General features: G+C 39.0%; 3 protein-coding genes across 6 annotated transcripts; all 3 read right to left on the bottom strand.

The window, feature by feature from the left end:
* Positions 1–4,905: 4,905 nt before the first annotated feature.
* Positions 4,906–6,002, bottom strand: FLA13 (FASCICLIN-like arabinogalactan protein 13 precursor). The gene has a single exon (XM_089613730.1). It carries the CDS (start codon positions 5,883–5,885, stop codon positions 5,154–5,156), a length of 732 nt encoding a protein of 243 aa, XP_089469856.1. The 5' UTR covers positions 5,886–6,002; the 3' UTR covers positions 4,906–5,153.
* Positions 6,003–6,153: 151 nt separating this feature from the next.
* On the bottom strand, positions 6,154–8,646 carry LOC149407423 (CemA-like proton extrusion protein-like protein). Of its 3 annotated transcripts, none has more exons than XM_089613716.1 (5): positions 7,805–8,646; positions 7,441–7,729; positions 7,257–7,354; positions 7,015–7,150; positions 6,154–6,912 (listed from the first exon to the last, which is right to left on the bottom strand). In XM_089613716.1, the coding sequence occupies exons 1-5, from the start codon at positions 8,452–8,454 to the stop codon at positions 6,844–6,846; spliced, it is 1,242 nt and encodes a 413-aa protein (XP_089469842.1). In that variant the 5' UTR covers positions 8,455–8,646; the 3' UTR covers positions 6,154–6,843. The 3 variants fall into 3 exon arrangements, 2 of the variants coding, with proteins under 2 accessions (XP_089469842.1, XP_089469836.1); XM_089613710.1 differs by having other exon boundaries at positions 7,295–7,354; XR_016296810.1 differs by having other exon boundaries at positions 6,757–6,912; positions 7,300–7,354.
* A 5,641-nt stretch (positions 8,647–14,287) lies between these two features.
* LOC149407422 (glucose-6-phosphate 1-dehydrogenase, chloroplastic) lies at positions 14,288–18,260 on the bottom strand. Of its 2 annotated transcripts, XM_089613679.1 has the most exons (9): positions 17,861–18,260; positions 17,462–17,637; positions 17,271–17,365; positions 17,068–17,182; positions 16,378–16,733; positions 16,155–16,275; positions 15,422–15,651; positions 15,142–15,342; positions 14,288–14,813 (listed from the first exon to the last, which is right to left on the bottom strand). In XM_089613679.1, the coding sequence occupies exons 1-9, from the start codon at positions 18,087–18,089 to the stop codon at positions 14,564–14,566; spliced, it is 1,773 nt and encodes a 590-aa protein (XP_089469805.1). In that variant the 5' UTR covers positions 18,090–18,260; the 3' UTR covers positions 14,288–14,563. The 2 variants fall into 2 exon arrangements, with proteins under 2 accessions (XP_089469805.1, XP_089469812.1); XM_089613686.1 differs by lacking the exon at positions 17,861–18,260 and having other exon boundaries at positions 17,443–17,570.
* Between the last annotated feature and the right edge of the window lie 1,294 nt (positions 18,261–19,554).

Genomic DNA, 19,554 nt, shown 5'->3' with positions numbered 1-19,554 from the left:
AATTATTTGGTGTTTTTTTTTTTTTTTTTTTTTTTTTTGGGATAGCATAAATTATTTGGTAATTGGTTACGTGCTTAAAGGCTGTAAACCTATTTCCATATTCATCTCTCGGATTTAGAATAGAATATATCAGTGCATAAATTATTTGGTAATTGTTTACGTGCATAAATTATTCTTTCAAGCTATGAGCTAATCAATTCTATAAAATATATCAGTCTAAAAATATATGTCCTAGTGGGAGAAGATTAAAGACATATTCTCTGTTTTTGTTGGAAGAAAAAGGCAAAGGCAAAGGCAAGGCAAAGTGTACAGATATAATGTCTTTTTTTTTTCTCCTTTTTTTCCCTCTTATAAAGGCTATACTAGCAAATCTTTTCCTCGTGGAACAGGTAGGGTCATATGTATTATATATTACCAATGCGTGGTATATCCTGGAGGACCTGGACTATTTAAACCTTTTGGATTTATAACCTTTAAGCAATTAGTAATTAAAGTGAACTTCAATCAAGCAATGCACTAAATTTCCATTAGTAAGAGAACAAATCATGCAAATAGCTCGGGAAGATATTGGTAGACTAAAGCTGTCAATTGGGCCGGGCCACCCGCGGACCACCCGGCCCGGCCCTTATTTTAATTGGTTTTGGGTCGGTCCAGCCCGGATTAAAGAAGGGTCGGGCCGGTCCGGTTTTTAAATTGGTCCTGGTTTGGGCCTTCGTTTTAAGCCAAAAATCCGAGCCCGGCCCAAAGCCCTTGAAAAGCACAGAACCGACACGGCCCAGGCACAGAACCGGCACGGCCCAAGCACGGACCAGGCACGGCCCAGGCACAAGCCCGTTTGAGGCCCAATTTTTTTTTTAATCTCTAAATATATGTATTATACATATAATATTATCTATAACACTTGTACTTGTTTAACATTAAGTACTTTTTTTAAATATTCTAGCTCCTAGTGTTTAATTCTCTAAATCGTTCATTTTCTATGTAATATTCTCTATATAAACTCAAGAGATTTATTTGATGCTGTTGTACATCTTAATTTCTCAAGAACTACGAGTGGGATCCGACTTATTACTTCCATGGATTTTTTGAAGTATTTTGCAAATGCACATAAGTATTATCAGGTGTATACTATCCAACTGCTCATCTTGCATTACATGAATTATTTAATATTTCAAACGCTTTTGCTACTTATAGACAATACGATCTATTAAGCTAATTATTTTACCTATGAACAAAAATTTACAAATTATTGAGAAGGAGTACCGTTTTTATATGTCATTGCAACTTCATTAGTTCCTACATGTCAATTATTAGTTGGTACTGATGGTTAAATAAAAGATATTGCCAAAAATTTGATTCATAATTCGAGACATCATTCGTCGTCTTCATCTTCTCAAACATCATTTTCTAAGCTTGTGAAATATTTGGAAACTGAATTTTACACAGAGAATCCAAACGAATTTGATATTCTAGAATGGTGGAATAACAAACAAGGGCGTTATCCAACACTGTCTTTAATTGCCCAAGACATTCTTGTCACTCCGGTATCAAGTGTTGCATCAGAGCAAGCATTTAGTGCAAGTAACCGTGTTCTCAACGACAGAAGATCAACAATGAGTCCGGATATTCTAGAAGACCTAATGTGTTTTAAAGGATTGGGGGGATGCAAGAAGACGATAACAAAACAGAGATGAAGACTCGATTGCGACGTACTTTACAATATTAGAGGATGAAGTTTCTGCTTCTTCAAGCAGTCACATATAATCAATCACAATCTCAAAATAGGCCTTTAAGCAGTCAAAACAATTAAAAAAAAAAAACAAAGAGCCCAAAACAAGACCGTTAAAAAAGCCCAAAACAGCTCAAACATGTCAAAAATAAACCCCAAACAAGGCCCAAGACCATGCTCGAACCAAGCCCAGGACCAAGCCCAGACCCGACCCAGGACCAAGCCCGGCCCGTGACCCAGAGGGCCTTGTGCCTGGGCTGGTCCTGATGGTCCTCTACTTTGGGTTGGGCCGACCCGGGCCCCTTTATTATTGGGCCGGGTTGGGCCAAGGCCCGGGCCTACTAAGGGCCTCATTTTTTTGGGCTGGGCCGGCCCGGCCCGGCCCAATTGACAGCTTATTTATATTTGTAGATTTCGAGAAAAAGTATTTGAAGTAGTGTCTGTTACAGAATTTGAACTTGTTCTAGGAGTGTTTTCCCAATTATTCTGAACCCTAAAACTCGAAATGACGAATTCTTGCCAAAAAACCCTTGAACTACCCACATTCAAAATTCCTTCTATCACAGATCATGGGTGAAGCAAGGTGTACTCCAGGGAGCTTTAGCTCCCCTGACTCTTTAAAAAAATAAATAGTTCTCATCCATAACTCACTGTAAAAAGTAGTTACATATTATAACTTCAAATCCTCTGAATTATTTTAAAAAATAATTGTCCCTAATTTATCTTAGAAATAATTACAGTTTATAACCTCAATAATAATTTTTTTAATCGATTTATTTTATTGAATAATTAAAATAGTTACGAGATATACGATGTTACAAATTTATATTTAGTCCCTTGAAGAAATTTTCTAGCTTTTTCTATAATTGAGATCATGAATAAGAATAAGGGAGAGCGAACATCTTTCACAGTCTACATCATGCAACTCCATGAGCGTTGCGTTGGTGTCACATCCATCACGTGGGCTTGGCACATAATAAGGGCTTTAGCCCAATTAAGTTAAAAAAAAAAAAGAAAAAAAAAGAGTGATGATGTGCGTTTTGGTTGGAAACAAAACTCCAACAACAATTCACAATGAGAACTGATCCATCGACAAACCGAAAGAAAAGGGGAGAGAGAAGAGAGAGAAGAGATATAAGAGAAAGAAGAAGAAAGATAGAGTTTGGGTAATTTAAAAGAGGTTTGGTAGTCAAACGGTGTCTGTTTCGGCTCAAATTTAGAGTGGAATTTCCTTGTGCTGTGCTCGTCGTTCCTAGTGGTGTTGGTCTTTTCAAATTGCTTTCTAGATACCCGATTTAGGTATTCCGCCACTTGGTGAGGTTGTTCCTCTTTTTATTCCATCTTGTTCATGATGATGATGAACCTCTATGCACTGGAGATGACATTGATGTACCCATTATATTGTTAGTGGATAGTTTATTAAGCGACTTACGGGTTTTGTGGTTTTTTTACTCTCGTTTTGAGGGGTTTTCACGCTAAAATTGGTTATGTTGATTATTTGATTTACTTTGTGTTTGGCTTGATTGGTTTGCCGTATTGGATTTAATTTTGCACTAGGAGGTTATGAAAAATCATATTCCGCATTGTTTAAGGTGATTTTTCCCAACTATCAGAACTACGATTGGAACTTGTGCACCGTGCAACCATGGAAAGCAAACGAGTAGAATGATCACGTTGAACGACTCCAATTACAATGTGTGGAAAGGAAAGATGGAGGACTTACTATATGTGAATGATTATAATTTTTAGAAGCGGCTGACATTTAAAAACGACTTTTTGATATTTAGAAGCGACTTTTGTCGCTTCTAAAGATTTTTTTTTTGTAGTGGTGCTTACGTTGAAAGAGTGTTCTAAAAGCACATACTCAAGCGTAATTAAGATTATCTATGAATAGATTTTGATCTATTTCTTATACTCGGTGATTTTTGTCCCTGCCTTTAGTAATTTGTTGCTAATTGTTCTTGATTAGTAGTGTGCATAAAAAGGATTAATATACCTATGAATAAAAGTGTAGAATATTTTTCTCTTTCAATATATTTCTACAATATGGTATCAAAATTAAAGAAGTTAGAAACTCGAAGTATTTCTTCCGCATGAAAGTAGCTAGTTCCAATGAATGCGTCATTGTGTCTCAACGAAATTATACCCTCCATTACTCAAATAAACTAGAATACTAGGATACAAACCAGCTAACAATTCCATGGACTCTAACGTCAAACTCGCAATCAAGACCACCGAGGTAGGCGTCAATAAAGGAAGACATCAAAAATTCGTTGGTAAAGTAATTTACCTGACACATACTCGGCCTGATATTGGATTCTCAGCAAATATGGTTAGCGAGTTCATGAACAATCTTTCTGATATTCATGGACGGAGTCATGAGAATCCTTTGATATCTCAAGTCAAATCCTGGTGGGACCAGGCTCCTATCCGAGAAATAATTCACACGATGGCTAGGGATATTCAGTACCTATATATCGAATATGTGCTCCCGTGTCTATGAAATTTAGTAACTTGGTGGAGTAGTGCAGGAATCGAGTTGAGATCACTAGTCAGTGGAGAATGTGAAGGCACGTGGCTCAAAAGAGTTACAAAATCTTAAGATTGAGCTCGGAGATCTAATCAAGCTGATACGCGACAACCAAGGTACACTAAGTATCGCCAATGATTCAATACGATATGACTGAACAAAACATATTGAAATTTATCACCATTTCGTCAATAAGAAGATCCGAGTCCAAGACTATCTCCATGCAGTATATCTCAATAAGCAAGTAGTTGATTTCCTAACCAAAGCTATACCATGAACGATCTTCTATAGACTATGTAGCAAAAACATTTTCTCAATATCTACTACGAAGCTTGAGGGGAGGGTTGAAAGAGTGTTCAACAAGCGTGTACTCAGGTTATAAGTAGTTAGGATTATCCAGGATTTACTGCTTTGTTATTTATTGGTCTTGATCTCGTATAATCAATGTATAACTGAGATTAACTGCCGACAATACGACAGATAAGCAAGGAGAGAGGCGACGAGGCGTGCGTGACGGGGCATATGAGCTTCAGCGATGAATGAAGGGCCAAATGGACAATGGGCTCCACCCTGAATTGAGTCTATATTAAATTTCAAAGGTGGATGTTTATATTAATCAAAGAAACGGCATGTGCGCGGTATAGAAACAAACAAAGGGAAAGGGTGGCAATTAATAATCAAGTGGCGCTGTAATAATAATAACAATAATAATATCAACAACGAATCAATCCGTGATGCAGATGTAGATGCAAGATCCGTAACTCGTTCCAAATAATTTTTTTTTTTTACAGCAACAAGGTCAAATCAAATGTTTCACTAGCAAACAAGAAGAAATATGAATGTGACACTCAATAACAATGAATATAAAAGACGTGAAAAAAAAAGAAAAAAGAATCAAGCAAACAAGGAAGCAATGAAGGAGGAGGCAATGAAGAGGAGGAGAGCGGCGGAGGATGATGAGGTGGCGGAGGCGGCAGCGTTGGAGTCGGGGGAGGGGCTGGAGTCGGTGGCGTTTTTGCCTTTGGCGGAGGCGGGAGTCTTGGCGGTGGCGGGAGGAGGGGCGGAGGCGGGGGCGTCGGCTTCGAAAAGCGACTTGGGTAGGAGGACGACGTCGACGACGTAGATGGCCAACGGGAAGTCGGTTCGGAGGGCATTGTTGAGACGGGTGGTGACGTTTCCGGTGCTCGAGACGTTGACGTCGCGGGCCTTCCCCGTGAAGTTGAGCCCGTCCTGCGAGTATTGGGTCCGGACGGGGTTGGAGACCGTGAGCAAGTTCTCGAGCGTGTAGAACTTTGGGATGATGTGGTACTGAAGAAGGTCCACTTGGTCCTGGTTGGAGAGGTCGTTGAGCAGGCCCGGCTTGAGGTTGTCGAACGCGTTGTCCGTCGGCGCAAACAACGTCACTCCGTCCTTCGAGTTGTTGAGCTGGTTCACGACCTGCTCCGCCACTTGCGTCTCCGTCATTAGCCTTATCAGCCTGTTGAACTGCCCTCCTTTCGCCAAGATCCCCGTCAAGTTCAGCGGCCCTGTGTCCGACGACGGCGACGGCGCGTCCTGAGCCGACACGGCAACCACTGCCAGCGTGGCAACCACCAGTCCCAACCAAGAAGAAGAAGAAGAAGCCATTTCTTTTCAAGAGAGAGATATAGAGAGAGAGAGAGTGTTTATTGGTGGTGGAGAGAGTGTGAGATGGGTGTGGCTTTTATGCATGAAAGAAAAGATAAAAGACTCTTTCCTCTTCAATTGGGATATATAATATAATAAATAATAATAGACATGGTTGTGTTGAGCATTTTCCAACTGGCGGATAATTTCAAAATTGGAAAAATCATGGAGTGTGGGGGCCTTAATGAATGATTAAACAGATTGATTAACACCAACCAGATTGGAATTACCACCGACCCTTCAACTACCATGTATTTGCATCTATGTATAAAGTATAAACAAACGCTTTGACTATTTGCTCTTTTGTATATAAATGTTTGGAGATACATTCACTCGGTATCTATTTCCCACTACCATGACACCCCAACTAATGGTTGTATTCAACACTAAATTGAAATGATTGGAATACAGTGAAAGCCAATTATGTTAGACTAGATTTTAGTTGTAAGGATCAAGTAGACTTTTTTGCAGATGAGATGAATACATTCAGTAACTACTTCGGATATGTCAATTCAGGTATAAAAGAAATGTACTTACATCGAGTAAAATGTATTTTTGTAGTGGGAGAGAGTGTAGGACCATAAGCATATGAAGGAAAAAAGGAATATAGCTTTGGCAGCCTGGCAAAAACATGACTCCCATGTGGTGTGGGTAATGTATACATATACATATAAATATATGTATATAATTGGGGGTGTGTGGTCAAAGGTTCGTTTCCACTCCACCCTGGAGTGGGTAGGTAGTTAGTTAGTTAGAGGCCTTGATTCTGAGTTTTGAGTTGAGAGCTGGAACTATTCCCATAACTCTCTTTGCGAGTCTATAGAAATAATAGTCCGCATTACAAAAACAATAGAGAGTGTGATGTAAACATATGATTGTGTGAAAGGCTCATCGGTGTGTAGTCGCAAACACGACGACGCTAGTGGCGCTTCATTTCTTGGAATATGTTGGCCACCTTCGGGGACAGTCTCGGAAGGAACTTGAACATCTGACATGGTTTGTCACACAACAAAAACAGAATCATCAACACACATTGTTTCTTGTGCAATCAAGTATAGTACTATTTTGGGGAAACTGTGAGGAAACGAACCCAAAGCTTGACACAAGCATCCACGATGACGGGGACTAGGCAGATAAAAATGGTGATGCCAGCTGGATCCGCTTGAAGCCCGTAGTGTTCGACAAAAACCTCTACCAGAGTCTCCCAACCTGATTCCGAGTGATACCTGTGTCCACAACACATACACAATGTTCAAACAAATGAATATCATAACATAACATAGCACAACATAACATATCATCGACGCAAGTAACTTGTTGCAGAGACCCGACCCTAAAAAAATATCTGTAACAAGTATAATTAGAAATGCCTTGCCGGTGTCAGACACGTTGTTTATTATCTTGTAACCCGTGAACTTGAGCAGAGCCACCTGAGAAAAAAAAAATAAAACTGACATTGTTAAATTAAGAGTTCGGTATAAAAACGAGAGCGAGAGAGAGCGAGTGACTGACTGACTTGGTTGGGATTGGCGTAGAGGAGAAGGAACAAGGAGAGGCCGAAGAGCATATCGGAGAAGATGTTGGCAAAGGCTCTTCGGTTCTCGAGCCTCCTGTCGTCCCTCAGCTCGATCGCCTTGGTGTGCAATTCGGACCACATTTGGTCGTCCGACAAAGGCGGGGATTTCCCGATTTGGACCTCGAGACGCATCCGAGCCTGCTCGGTCTTGAGCTGGGCAACGATGTCGAGCTTCTGCTCTCTCCTCACGTCCAGGATTTGCGCAGCCAGCGGAACCTTCTTCACATATCTGCCTCATCATTCATTCACTCACTCACTCACTCTCGCATTGAACACAAAGCAATGCTCATAGTAACTAACGAACCTGTCTAGAAAGGGCATGAGAGCGTAGTCGTGCACAGCGAAGTCGAGGCACCACGGGACCAGGATGACCACGGCCAAGAACTTGGCCGAGTTGAGAGTCGCGTAACGGAGAACTCGGTCCTGGTACAGCAAATCATCGTCCTCCTCTTCCTCGTTCTTGCTCCCCAAACTTCTCGTTGTCGTTGATGTCGCTATGGCGTCCTTGTCCCAATCGTCGGCGGAAGAAGAAGCGTCGTTGTCGAGCCAGTCCTCCCACCGGCGAGATTCCTGGTTGGCCATCTGCTGCTGAGCTTCCCTGAGCTCCGTGATGGCCTCGGCCCTGCGCTTCCACGCCTGGAACTTGGAATCCTCGTCGGCGTAATCATCATCGATTCCGAATTCTGTTTCTGGGGTGAGATCGTCGAAGTCGTCTCTCCAGCCGAACCAGTTGCCTTGCTCGTCCAGGAAGAATCGCTCCCACCATTCCAAATCCTTGTTCTTCTTCTTCGCACTGCCCACGAGCCTGTGGAACCTCAACCTCACCACATTGCAATTCATAGATAATGATGATGAAGAGTTGAACTTGAAGACAGTGTTGTTGTTGTTGTCGCAGTTCCCACTAAAGCCGCCCAAGCTAATGCTCATGCTCAATCTCAACCTCAACCTCATCATCACCGCCACGCCAGTAATCCCATTCCCGGATAATGGATCACGATACCTTTTTTTTTTTTGTTTATTATTAATTTAATCTTTTCGAATGGGTGGGCTTGGGCTACACAAATGGGATGGAACGAAATTTTAGATATTTTTAGCACTAATTTTAGATATTTTTATTACATTCAAAATTACTAATTATATACTCGATTTTACCGATTACTAATTACTACTAATTTTTTTTGAAAAATAATGGTAGCGTCAAGCATTGTTGCGATAATTGTTGTGATAGCTAATTCTATAGCTTTGTTTATAGGAGTGTTTGAGAGGTAGTTTCTAAATTCTTACTATTTTGAAAAATTTATCAAACGAATACTAGTCAAACAAAATCTAACCTCAATCAAAGTACATATACTATTTTTTTTTCCCATTTTAATCTCAACTTTACCATTAATTATATTTCATTTATTTTTTCTCATACTACTTTAATACCTCATACACTCTCTTACCGACTAATTTTTTTTCCTCTCTCCACATTCTCACCCTCTCTCTCGTCATTCAGTCGCCCAAACCACATTCCCACCCGTCTCTCTCTTATTTGAATCATATCTTAGCTCGGCCAGAAAACCTCATTCTCTATTATCCCTTCGTCGTCGGCGTCTTCCATTCTTGATACATGTTATATATCGGCCAACGAATTTTCATCTAGATCCGCACATGTGTTCATTTGAGGGAAGTTTCGCTTTTATGTTTATGGGTTTGTTAAGTTCTGGGTTCTTGAATTAGGTTAGGAAAATATCAATTCCGGTGTGAACTTGTGTTATTAAGCTTGAATTAAGAAAGCCGGAGTAAAAAAAAGTGATTTTGAAATCTGGGTTTCGTTTGAATAATTAGTGACAAATATGTAACTAAAATATTAATTGAGAGATACAATGACAAAAATGTCACTAAATCTTCAAATGGAATTTGGGTTTCGTTTGAAGATTTAGTGACAAGTTTGTCACTAAATTATCTGCGTGTTCGATTTAGTGTCCATTATTTGGTGATACCTTTGTCACTAAATAAGTCGATACAACATGTCATAGTGACCAATATGTCACTAACATAAACCGTGTTTGTGGTTCTTAATGTGCAGTGATGAAATGAGATATTTTTACATTCGTCAAGCATACTAGTGTGTGGCTCAGAGATGAGTATTACCAGGCTAGTAGCTCTTATGCCTTCCTTGTACAACCGACGATCAACTATGAGGATTTTATGAAGTTATTGTTTTCGGGTTCGGAGGGAAAGTTGAATCTAGAAGCTCAAAGGCTCAAGGTTAAATACGAGACTAAAGGGACGTTAAAACCAGTATCAATTGACTCCAACATGAGCTTTGCTTGTTATTTTAATATTCGGAAATAGAAACCGGATACCAGAATATTCTCCCTGGTTTTAAAGATTTTTCCATTGACCGCAAACCCCCTTGTCGACTCTGCACATGTTGGTTCAACTCCGAACATATGTGAGAGTGGTTGTGTCAGAACTGAACTTGTACAAGTCCCACTTCCACAAGTCCCACATGCCAAAGCCCCTCCCGCACAAGTCCCACATGCATAAGTTCCTCCTGCACAAGTCCCAGCTGCCGAAGTCTGTCCCGCAAAAGTCCCACTTGCAGAAGTACCATGACATGCCATCTCCTCTACATGAGATGTGTGATGAGCACCACACCGATTCAATCACAAGTGGGAGTCAGTCCCCTCTTTCTCTAACACCCCTCAGGCTTTTGGTGAATTGGGTGAGAGCAGTCCTAGTTCTCATGCGCCGATAATCTCAGCAAATACCGATTCCACATATGTTGAGGTAATGGATATTAATTCCCCAACAACTGTTTATAGAGGCGGAATATCTGCCAACAAAAAGGCATTGCAAATGCATTTGAGCATGTTTGCGATCCTCAATCATTTCACGTACAAGACAAGAAGCTCTACTAAAAAGTATCTCCATGTGATTTATCATGATCCTTCGTGTATGTGGGTTGTTCGGGCAACTAGAATGACAAAGATGCCCATATTTCAAGATTATGAGGTAATTTTGTCACTCTCTTTAGGAGTTATTCCGAGATTAATTACAATCTTGTCACAAAATACGTGAATTAGTTACAAACTTGTCACAAAAATCATTAATTTGGTTACAAACTTGTCACTAAGAACAATAATGTATGTATTTTATTTGTAGGTATTAATTTGGTTACAAACTTGTCACTAAGAAGATTTAGTGACACTTCTGTATCTAAATCTTAAGAAGTTTGATGTATTAGTTACATGCCACTGATTTAGCTACAAAAGTGTCATTAAATCGTCAAGTGTTTTCATATAGTTACACTGGTGTCACTAAATCATATAATGTCACTTAGAATAACTGGTGTGATTGTGATTTTTATGTGTTAAAAAATTAAAGGGTTCATGACCGATGAGTCCATCGATCAATGCAATTTCAATTTCCACGGGAACGTGGAAGGGTTCAAATAACAAGTTCAAATGACGAAGGAGCAAATATCATTGTTTAAGGAATCGTGTTTTGGGCAATATATGTCTATGCCTACAATCTCATGGTCTTCAAAGCTCATAAGCAACCTTATGTTGATGACCAGTACTTTGATGGACAACCATAATCGCTAGAAAAACTCCTAATCGAGATCGGGGGAACTCCGAGGGAGTTCACGAAGTGACATTTCGCCGATATTATGGGATTGAAGCCGGACGACAATTACGATTTCAAGAGGACAGAGTATACTCACGTCCGAGAAAATAGCCTCTATGTTGAGACGTTCCATAAATAGGCACTTGCTTTGCGGGGAAATATAATTTCTTTGATTGAGGCAAGGAAGGATTGGGAAGATGATATCGAGCGAGTCTGATGCTTTCTTATCCATTTCTTGTACAATGTACTCCTTTCGGGCCAACCTACAATTGCGATGCCGACTCTCTCATACATGATGATGGTGGATGATCCTGAGGCATTTAACGCCTTCTCTTAGGGAAATTTTGCATAGGATTACTTCATTGGGGGTGTAAAGTCATTCGTGACAAAGGCCAAGAGCAAGCCGAGGGCCAAGGTGAGGTGCCTCTCATCGAATTTTTACACTTGCTCCGACTACGGCCCTATGAGTGCATCCCAAAACTTCGTCAGAGAAGTTTATGTACTGTACTGAATAAAGAGACCATTGATTTTCAAATGGTCATCAATCTCCAAAGTGTCTGAGTCTGCCATCCAAGCAAGACATAAATGATGAGAATATGTTGTTAAATATGATATGCCAAGTTCACACCTACATAAAAGGCAGTCATGGTTTCAAGGCTTCTTCCCTCCGTTCAAAAAACCATTTTGCCATTCTTTCCCTCGAGAAATCAAATATCTTCGAAATCGAGAACTCCTTTGCTTTGACAAGGACAGATTTGAGAGAAGTTGCATTGTTCTTCGTCAGAATTGAGTATATATTCTTGCTGAAGTGAGAGCGGGACCACTTTGAAGGGACGACGTCCTGAAGATAGGCTCAGACTGCTGGGTTCTCTTCATCAATCATAAGCATAAAATTTTCCCACTCAACTATCGTGTATGCCTTTGTAGCACTATAGAATTTCCACTTCACTTCATTCGTCAAATCTTTGAACTTATTCCTCGCATTCTTTAGTAGATGGAACATTGCAATATCTATGTTCAGAATGAGTAAAAACCTTTTCGATGGCGCGTTTGATTCCATTGTTTCTATCCGACACAATGACTTGATGTTCCCTCTCTCTAATTGCTTCCTTCAACTTTGTCAAGAAGTATACCCATCCGGACGTGGACTCTGAAAACAGGGATGTAAACAGGGATGGAAGTATTGTCGTCCCGTGATTATCATCGATGAGACTTTTTTAGAAATTATTTTAAAGGCATAGTGTTTTCGGCATGTGCGATGGACGCAAACGAGCAGAGTTTTCACTAGCATTCGGTGTTGGTGATTCAGAGTCCACGGTGTAGCATTACCTCCAGAGCTTGATTCTTCACTCTCGGGTTTAGGGCGTTTACCGGGTGGTGGCTTTGAGGCCGGGCCCTTACACTTGGACCCAGGCTTTGTTTGAACCTTCTTCTTCGCCGGTGGTGGCTTGTTCGGCGACGATCTTGTAACCTTGGTGTGAAGATTCTTCCATTAGCGATTTAGGGTTGGCATGTTTTGTTTCAGGGCGAGTCTTTGTCATTCAGGTTTAATGGAGACACAAGAAGATGGATTCCAGAGAAATTTAGGGAGTGGTGGTCGGAATCAGAAATGGGTAAGGAAATGAGTTTTGGTTGGGAATTTTTTAGGTGTCTGCGCGTCTAGTGTGTTCTAGGAAGAAGAAAAAGGAAATCGCTTTTTGCTTGGGTTAGTCGCCGGCTTTTTCTAGTCGTACACCGGTGAAATGGTGGTAAAAAAAATATCGAAATGTGTCTGGTTTCGTGGTGAAGAAGAGAGAAAAATGGAGAATTGAAAAAAAAATATGAAGTAGAGAAGAGAAGTGGCAGTTGAGTGGAGTGTGAAAGGGTGGGAATGGTTTTCAATGCTTAAATTTAAATGAAAAAAAATAGTTACAAAGAGGCATTTATGTAATAATCTATACCAAGGAAATGTGGTGTTCTTAGTTTTGTTTTAAAATGGTAGAAATTTAGAAACTTGCCTCAAAACAGTCTTATTTTAAACAATTTCTTTAATATATCACAAGAAAAGAAATTGACTTTGCCCGTAGAAGTTTATTAATCATAATGATATATCACAAGAAAAAATATTGAAAACAACTCATCAAATGGCTTTAAGAAGCAAAAAGACTTAAATATGCAAGAAGTTTAATATTCATGCAATTGATTCAAAATCTTTCATCTTAAGTTATGATATAAATCTAATAAATTATTTAAAAATAGAATATTATAGTATTTTTTTTATAGGAGTGGTGGTTCGATTTTCTTTCGGTGTTCTTTGATAAAAACCATGAGTCACCCCAAGCATCTGACTTGAGTGGCATTACCTCATGATTTTGAGGTCTCCTCATGCGTGAAGATATGAGTTCAATTTCTGAGACAATGATTTATCTCCATTTAAATCTTTACAAGATTTCTTTGTAATCCGAGATTGCATGTTCAATGTAATCAAATATATGAAATATACAAAAAAAAAACAAAAAAAAAATTAAAAAAAAAGACGACATGAATAATTGGAATCTCATGCAATGAACGTGAGATAGCGGCTTTTGAATTAGTTTGTTTTTTTCTTTTACCAAATCGACAAAAATAAACAGAATAATCAACAAGAATTCAGATAAAATCAAAATCAATTCAACATAAACTTAAATCAACCAAAATATAATATATCAACTCGAAACCCCAAACCCAACAAGTTTGTGGTTAACACGAAAAATCACAGAACTCGTGAAGGAAATCTCTCAATAGTGACAGAAAACTTGCGTTAAGCACAATAAGCGCGGAAACATACGATTTTGCGGTGAGCTGCAAGATATATGCGAAACAATACCGGGAAGGTGCAGTTCTCGGTTTACCACGTGGTAAGCGCCCATATTTGAAACCTTGATTAGAATAGCCCGTTAACATTTTCATGAAAAATATGGAAACACTCGAAAAGATGACGATAAGCTATGTAATACCATGGATCACACGGTCTTGGGCAATGGGAAATTTTTGAAATTCTATAGCAGCAGAAAATGCTTATTTTGTTTTTCCTTTATGGTTTTTTTTTTCCAACGATTTCATGAAATGCAATAATGTGTTGCATTCCATCTTTCAAGAAGAAGTACATATATATTTGGGTTTTGTATATATTTTTGCTACCGAGAACTACTTAGAAATGAATCAGTAAATTTCATTAAAAAGACGTTTCCAAAATCTAAGCAAACTTGAGAATTTGGCTTCAATAGCAACGTTAATTGAGCACCGTAATAAAAATCACCAAAGGGGTCTAAAGCAAATGGACTATTTTGGTGTTAAAACTCACTTTTAAGTAAGCTCTTCAGAGCTAGTTATTAAGAGAACACAAAATATTATTCACATAGAAATATTTAGGGGAAGAGAAAAAAAAAAAAAAAGGAACTATCTTTGCGATTGATCAATCAATCAATCAATCATCGCTAGAGAGATCTCCCCATCGGACGTTGTGCTTGGCTGCAAGATAATGAGCGCCCACGGGGCCTCGGCTTCCGTAAGGATAGAGCTCCGGGGCTATCTTTTTGTGCTCGAGCTCCTTCAAAAGTGGAGTGAAGAGCGACCACGCCGCGTCTAATTCGTCGCTCCTTATGAACAGTCTCCGCTCCCCTTCGATCGCGTCCAACAGAAGCCTCTCATACGCGTCCGGTATTTCTCTCGTGTACCTGCTCACGGAGGACAAATATCGCAAGGCGATATATGAAAAAAAGGATATAACCGAATTTCAAAATTTACTTGGATGCCAAGGCTTCCAGGAAAGAGAAAATGGGAACCCCTAGCATCTTTGCTTACCTTGCACATGGATTTTTTCTATGGGAGACTGCATTACTACTACAACATGAATTTCAATATAACTTGCGTCGGTGCAAGATTTCATTTTCTTTATATTCAATTTTCCAAGTTAGAACGAAAACATCATAAGGAATCTACTTCTTCTCTCTCTTGAGCTTTTCCCGGACTACCAAACACAACAAAGAAGGTTATCAACCATACCTCGATCGGTAAAGAAGATTGAGGTCACTGCGATCCAGTCTCATCCCCAGACCCGGAACCTTGTTGTTGATCTTCAAATAAATGGCCTCGTCGGGCTGCACACGAAGCACCAGTTCGTTCGTGGCCTTGTCTAAATTGGTCCCGAAATTCCGCTTGTACAAGTTACCCGGCACGTGCCTGAATTGGACTCTGATCTCTGCTCTGAGCCACCGAGTTTCGTCCAAAATCTCAGACCATCATCAAGATATAATAACAATGATGATGATTAAAGCGGGCGTACCTTCTGGTGTGAAGAGCCTTGCCGGCTTTCATGAGGAAAGGAACACCGTCCCAGCGAGCGTTGTCGATGAAAAGAGCCGCGGCCGCGAATGTTGGAGTGATACTTCCGTTTGGGACCTTCGGATCGTCGGTGTAAGCCGGGTATGATTTCCCGCTCTTGTTGTGGCCTTTGTACTGCCCCACCACCACGTCTTCCAGCTCCAGTGTTCTCATCGACCTTAGAACCTTTACCTGAATATAGAAAAAAGGCAATAATACGCTACTACTCGTAACCTATATATCGGTGATGATTCCGATAATGTTTTGTTCTTCTGATTTTTGCTTATTTAAGTATAAATGATGGGAGGAGATGGATTCTCTTTCGTTTATGTCGAGCATCTCCAACCCTTCTATTTTAGAAGGAAAAAAAAAAAGGAAAACTAATGACAAAAACCTTAACAAGACCTCTTTTGATGACGTCTTTTTTTGTGTTTTTTATTTTATTTTTGATGTGGTAAGTTGAGAGTCCAATTACTGAAATTCCTCGGGGTTGGATAATCTATCAAATCCTGATTAAGTTTGAAATATATAGGTTCTTTGAGAAGAGAGACTCGCTGCTTCCTCAAGAGTCACTCGAATCTGATGCGTTAGAATGAGCGTAGAATGAAACGAGAAGTTGAGATGCATGCTTAAGTTTATATATGCTACTGAACAAAGCAGAAGATTTCGAGAGGCATTCCAAGTATTTATGATACCTTTTCGTTCCTAACGTCCTCGGCGTCCAAGCTGACGGGTGTTTCCATCGCAAACAGAGCTAGGATTTGCAAAAGGTGATTTTGCATAATGTCGCGGATGATACCGTAGTTGTCAAAGTACCTAAGAGAGGCCAAGAGAAAAAATTATGGGAATTAGATTACTTTAGAGTTTTGTGTAACGAAGAAGCACATATAAAGCCCGTCGTCGACAAAAGAATCTGACCCTCCGCGCCCTTCCGTTCCAAAATCCTCCGAGAATATCAGCTGAACGTTCCGGATGTAGTTTCGGGACCAGAGAGGCTCGAAGACGAGGTTCGAGAAGCGAAGTACCGAGAGATTCTCGACGAGCTCTTTTCCCAAGTAATGGTCTATCCTGAATATCTGGTCTTCGGCGAGGTGTTGCTTCAAGCATCTGGTCAGCTCGCCAGACGACTCGGAATCACGGCCAAATGGCTTCTCGACGATGACCCTTGTCCAACCTTTTTTCGAAGAAGCCTTCAAACTAGCGCATCTCGCCGCGTCTACAAAGATGTTCGGCGGTATTGACAAGTAAAACAGCCTATCTGCAACACTCCCAGGCTGAGGACGAGTCGTTATTGACAAATACCATGTTATTCATCGACTGAAAAAATTAAATAATATACAAAAAAAAAAAAAGACAAAAACAAGTATACACACATATCACTATGTCAAAAAATCGGTTATAATCGAGATAGTACAGAAAACGGGAAAGTGACAAGGCCCTATGATGTCCGTACCGTGGGCCCGCCCGACTAAACCATTCGGGTAAGCAAAAACTCTAATATATCTAGTACTAATCATCTTATAAAGTCGACTTCACTTGATCAAACATTAGGCAAACAATATGCAAGCGATCAAGAGGTTTTAGACGGGGAAAAAATAAATAAATTACCTCCTTCTCTTTGAGCTTGTTGTCTAGCTGTATGAAATCATCCTCCGAACTGTACTGGCCCGAATGGTAAAAACATCTCTTCAAGAAATGATCCATTTTGTCCTCACAATTCTCCCTAGAGAAAAAGTGCACACATAGTTTTATCTAGAGAGAGATAATTTTTCGCATCGGAGAATTTAAAATAATCAGGGATTTCTGATTACCTCTGATCGATTCGGCAAGTCAAGGTCCTACTGATTATATTCCTAAGATCCTCGTCGCTCATTGAAGTCCGGGCATACCCAAATACATTGAAGTTCTGCCAAGTGAGGAACGTGAGATAGCAAAAAAAAAAGATGCTAAAATCGATATACGGTCAGTTCCCGAAAACGTTACTTGTCAGAAGGATTAGAACCTTGGGTAAAAAGCCTTCGTAGAAAAGGGCAAACAGAGCCGGAAAAATCTTCTTCTTGGCCAAGTCTCCGGAAGCTCCAACCACGGTTATGCTCAGAGTCGAATCCCCATTTTCCGATCCCGTGAAGAATTCTCCGTTCTCTCGTGCCTCATTGGCAAGAGGATTTGAAGCTAAACCTAAATTCCCACATCAAAGTTCAGCAATCGCATTGTCAATATAAGGTCGCCAATTGCAATATCCAAAGAATTTCTTGTACTGGTTTACAATGATCATGGTATTCTTGAAATGATTTTGAAAATTACACACTAGGCAAATAAAAGAGTGGTCAAATTTAAGCTTAGAAGATAATCACGAACAAGCCAGATACGAAGGAAAAAAAAAAACGATAACGAAACTAACCACCGTTGGATGAAATTGCGTTTACAGGATACCCATTTGAGGATTTGAGCTCGAATTCCTTTTTTCCGGAATTTCTTAATCCAATCCGAGAAACCCAACATGACGAATGTTTATTTCTCGGGAAATTGACGAACTTGGTGAAAAGAGTCGTCTCATTCTTGAACGACGATTGGACGAGGAATCTTGAAGATGACGACGAAGATGAACACGGTGAGATTTGCGAAGCCATGCAATTCCTCTCTCTCAACGGAACAGAGAGATTTGGTATTGTAGATATCTGGGTATTTATGTCTTAGTTAACTAAACTGGGAAAATATATTCTCAAATGTAATATACATTTCTTTACGTGCACGGTACACAGTTTTGCTTTAGTGTTCTTGAAATGGTACGGTTCGAGAACGAAAACTACTACGGAGATTAAATCTTCAACGTGTGGCTGAGAGAGCTTTGGGTTTTAAGGGTAATGTGGTCAAAACACTCATATTCGGATAATAGAGTCACGTAAAATACTAAAATCGTGAGCCATAAAAGATGCAAAATTTGATTGAACTATTTTTTTTTTTTTTTTTTTTTTAAATTTTATTGCAGCAGTGTTGGAGTGTGTGATAAAATCGCCACAAATACCTCATCCTTTTTTGTTGTAGGGTTAATAATTTTTTAAAAAAGGTTAATTTAATTTTTAAACACACCAATTTATTATTTTATTTTTTTATACGACTGGATAACATTTTTCTTAACAATTTAAATTAATAACCTACATTTTAGTTAATATTAACTTTCAATTATAAATGATTAAGTGAGTTGCCATTATCTGTGTTCACCATTAAAATTTCTTCTTTCTCTGGTTCAACGTCTAATTGTTTTAGTGAAGTTTATATATATAAATTAATAACCTACGTTTATATTAGTCACATGTTCTATGTTCTATATCATACTCGGTGTTATTAGTCCGTTGAGTTATATCTTATAATGTTATCACGTTGAAAAATAAAAAATAAAAAATAAAAACTATGAAACAAGCCACATACAAAATTTGTTGGCCGAAAAAGAAATTTTAAATTGTACAGAAATAGATTATAAATGTGATTATTAAGTTTTTAGAAGTTAAAAAAGGAAAAAAAAAAGAAAAAAAAAAGAAAAAAAAAAAGAAAAGAAGAAGAAGATAATAAAAGGTAAAATAAGATGGGTGAAAAAGATTGAGTGTAAAAATAGAGTTGATTGTGAAAAAAAAATGATACATTTAAAATTAAATGAGAACTAAAAACTAGGTAAATACATAAATGTCACTTATTAACTTAAAAACTTATGCGAGTGTATATATACATATATATACACAAAAAGGCATATCAAAACACTGAGCCGAACAGTCACCACCCTCCACAAAAATCTGAATTCATCCCGTATTCAAAAATTTCCAAGCGTATCAGATGGTTTGTTTCCAAAAATCTCTGGGCTTTTTTTTTATATTTGATAGCCCGATGACCATTTTTGTAATTTTAAGAGGTTCAAAAGACAGTGGCAGTTTAGTAATTTATTAAGTTTTTTAGTATTATTTTTGTACAATGACATACATGTAATTTCGTAACTTTGAAGGGTATAACTGTCCGTTCACTGTAGACTTAACACTAAAATGAGTATGTGAACAGTGTCGATATGCTTTCCTTTATATATAATAATATATTTATATATCTCTA

The sequence above is a fragment of the Urtica dioica genome, chromosome 1 (assembly GCF_054948205.1).
Source record: "Urtica dioica subsp. dioica isolate 48M chromosome 1, U.dioica_male_clone48M_v1_H2, whole genome shotgun sequence".
Lineage (NCBI taxonomy): Eukaryota > Viridiplantae > Streptophyta > Magnoliopsida > Rosales > Urticaceae > Urtica > Urtica dioica.
The sequence above is the reverse complement of the archived record's forward strand: the minus strand, read 5'-3'. Positions and strand labels throughout refer to the sequence as shown.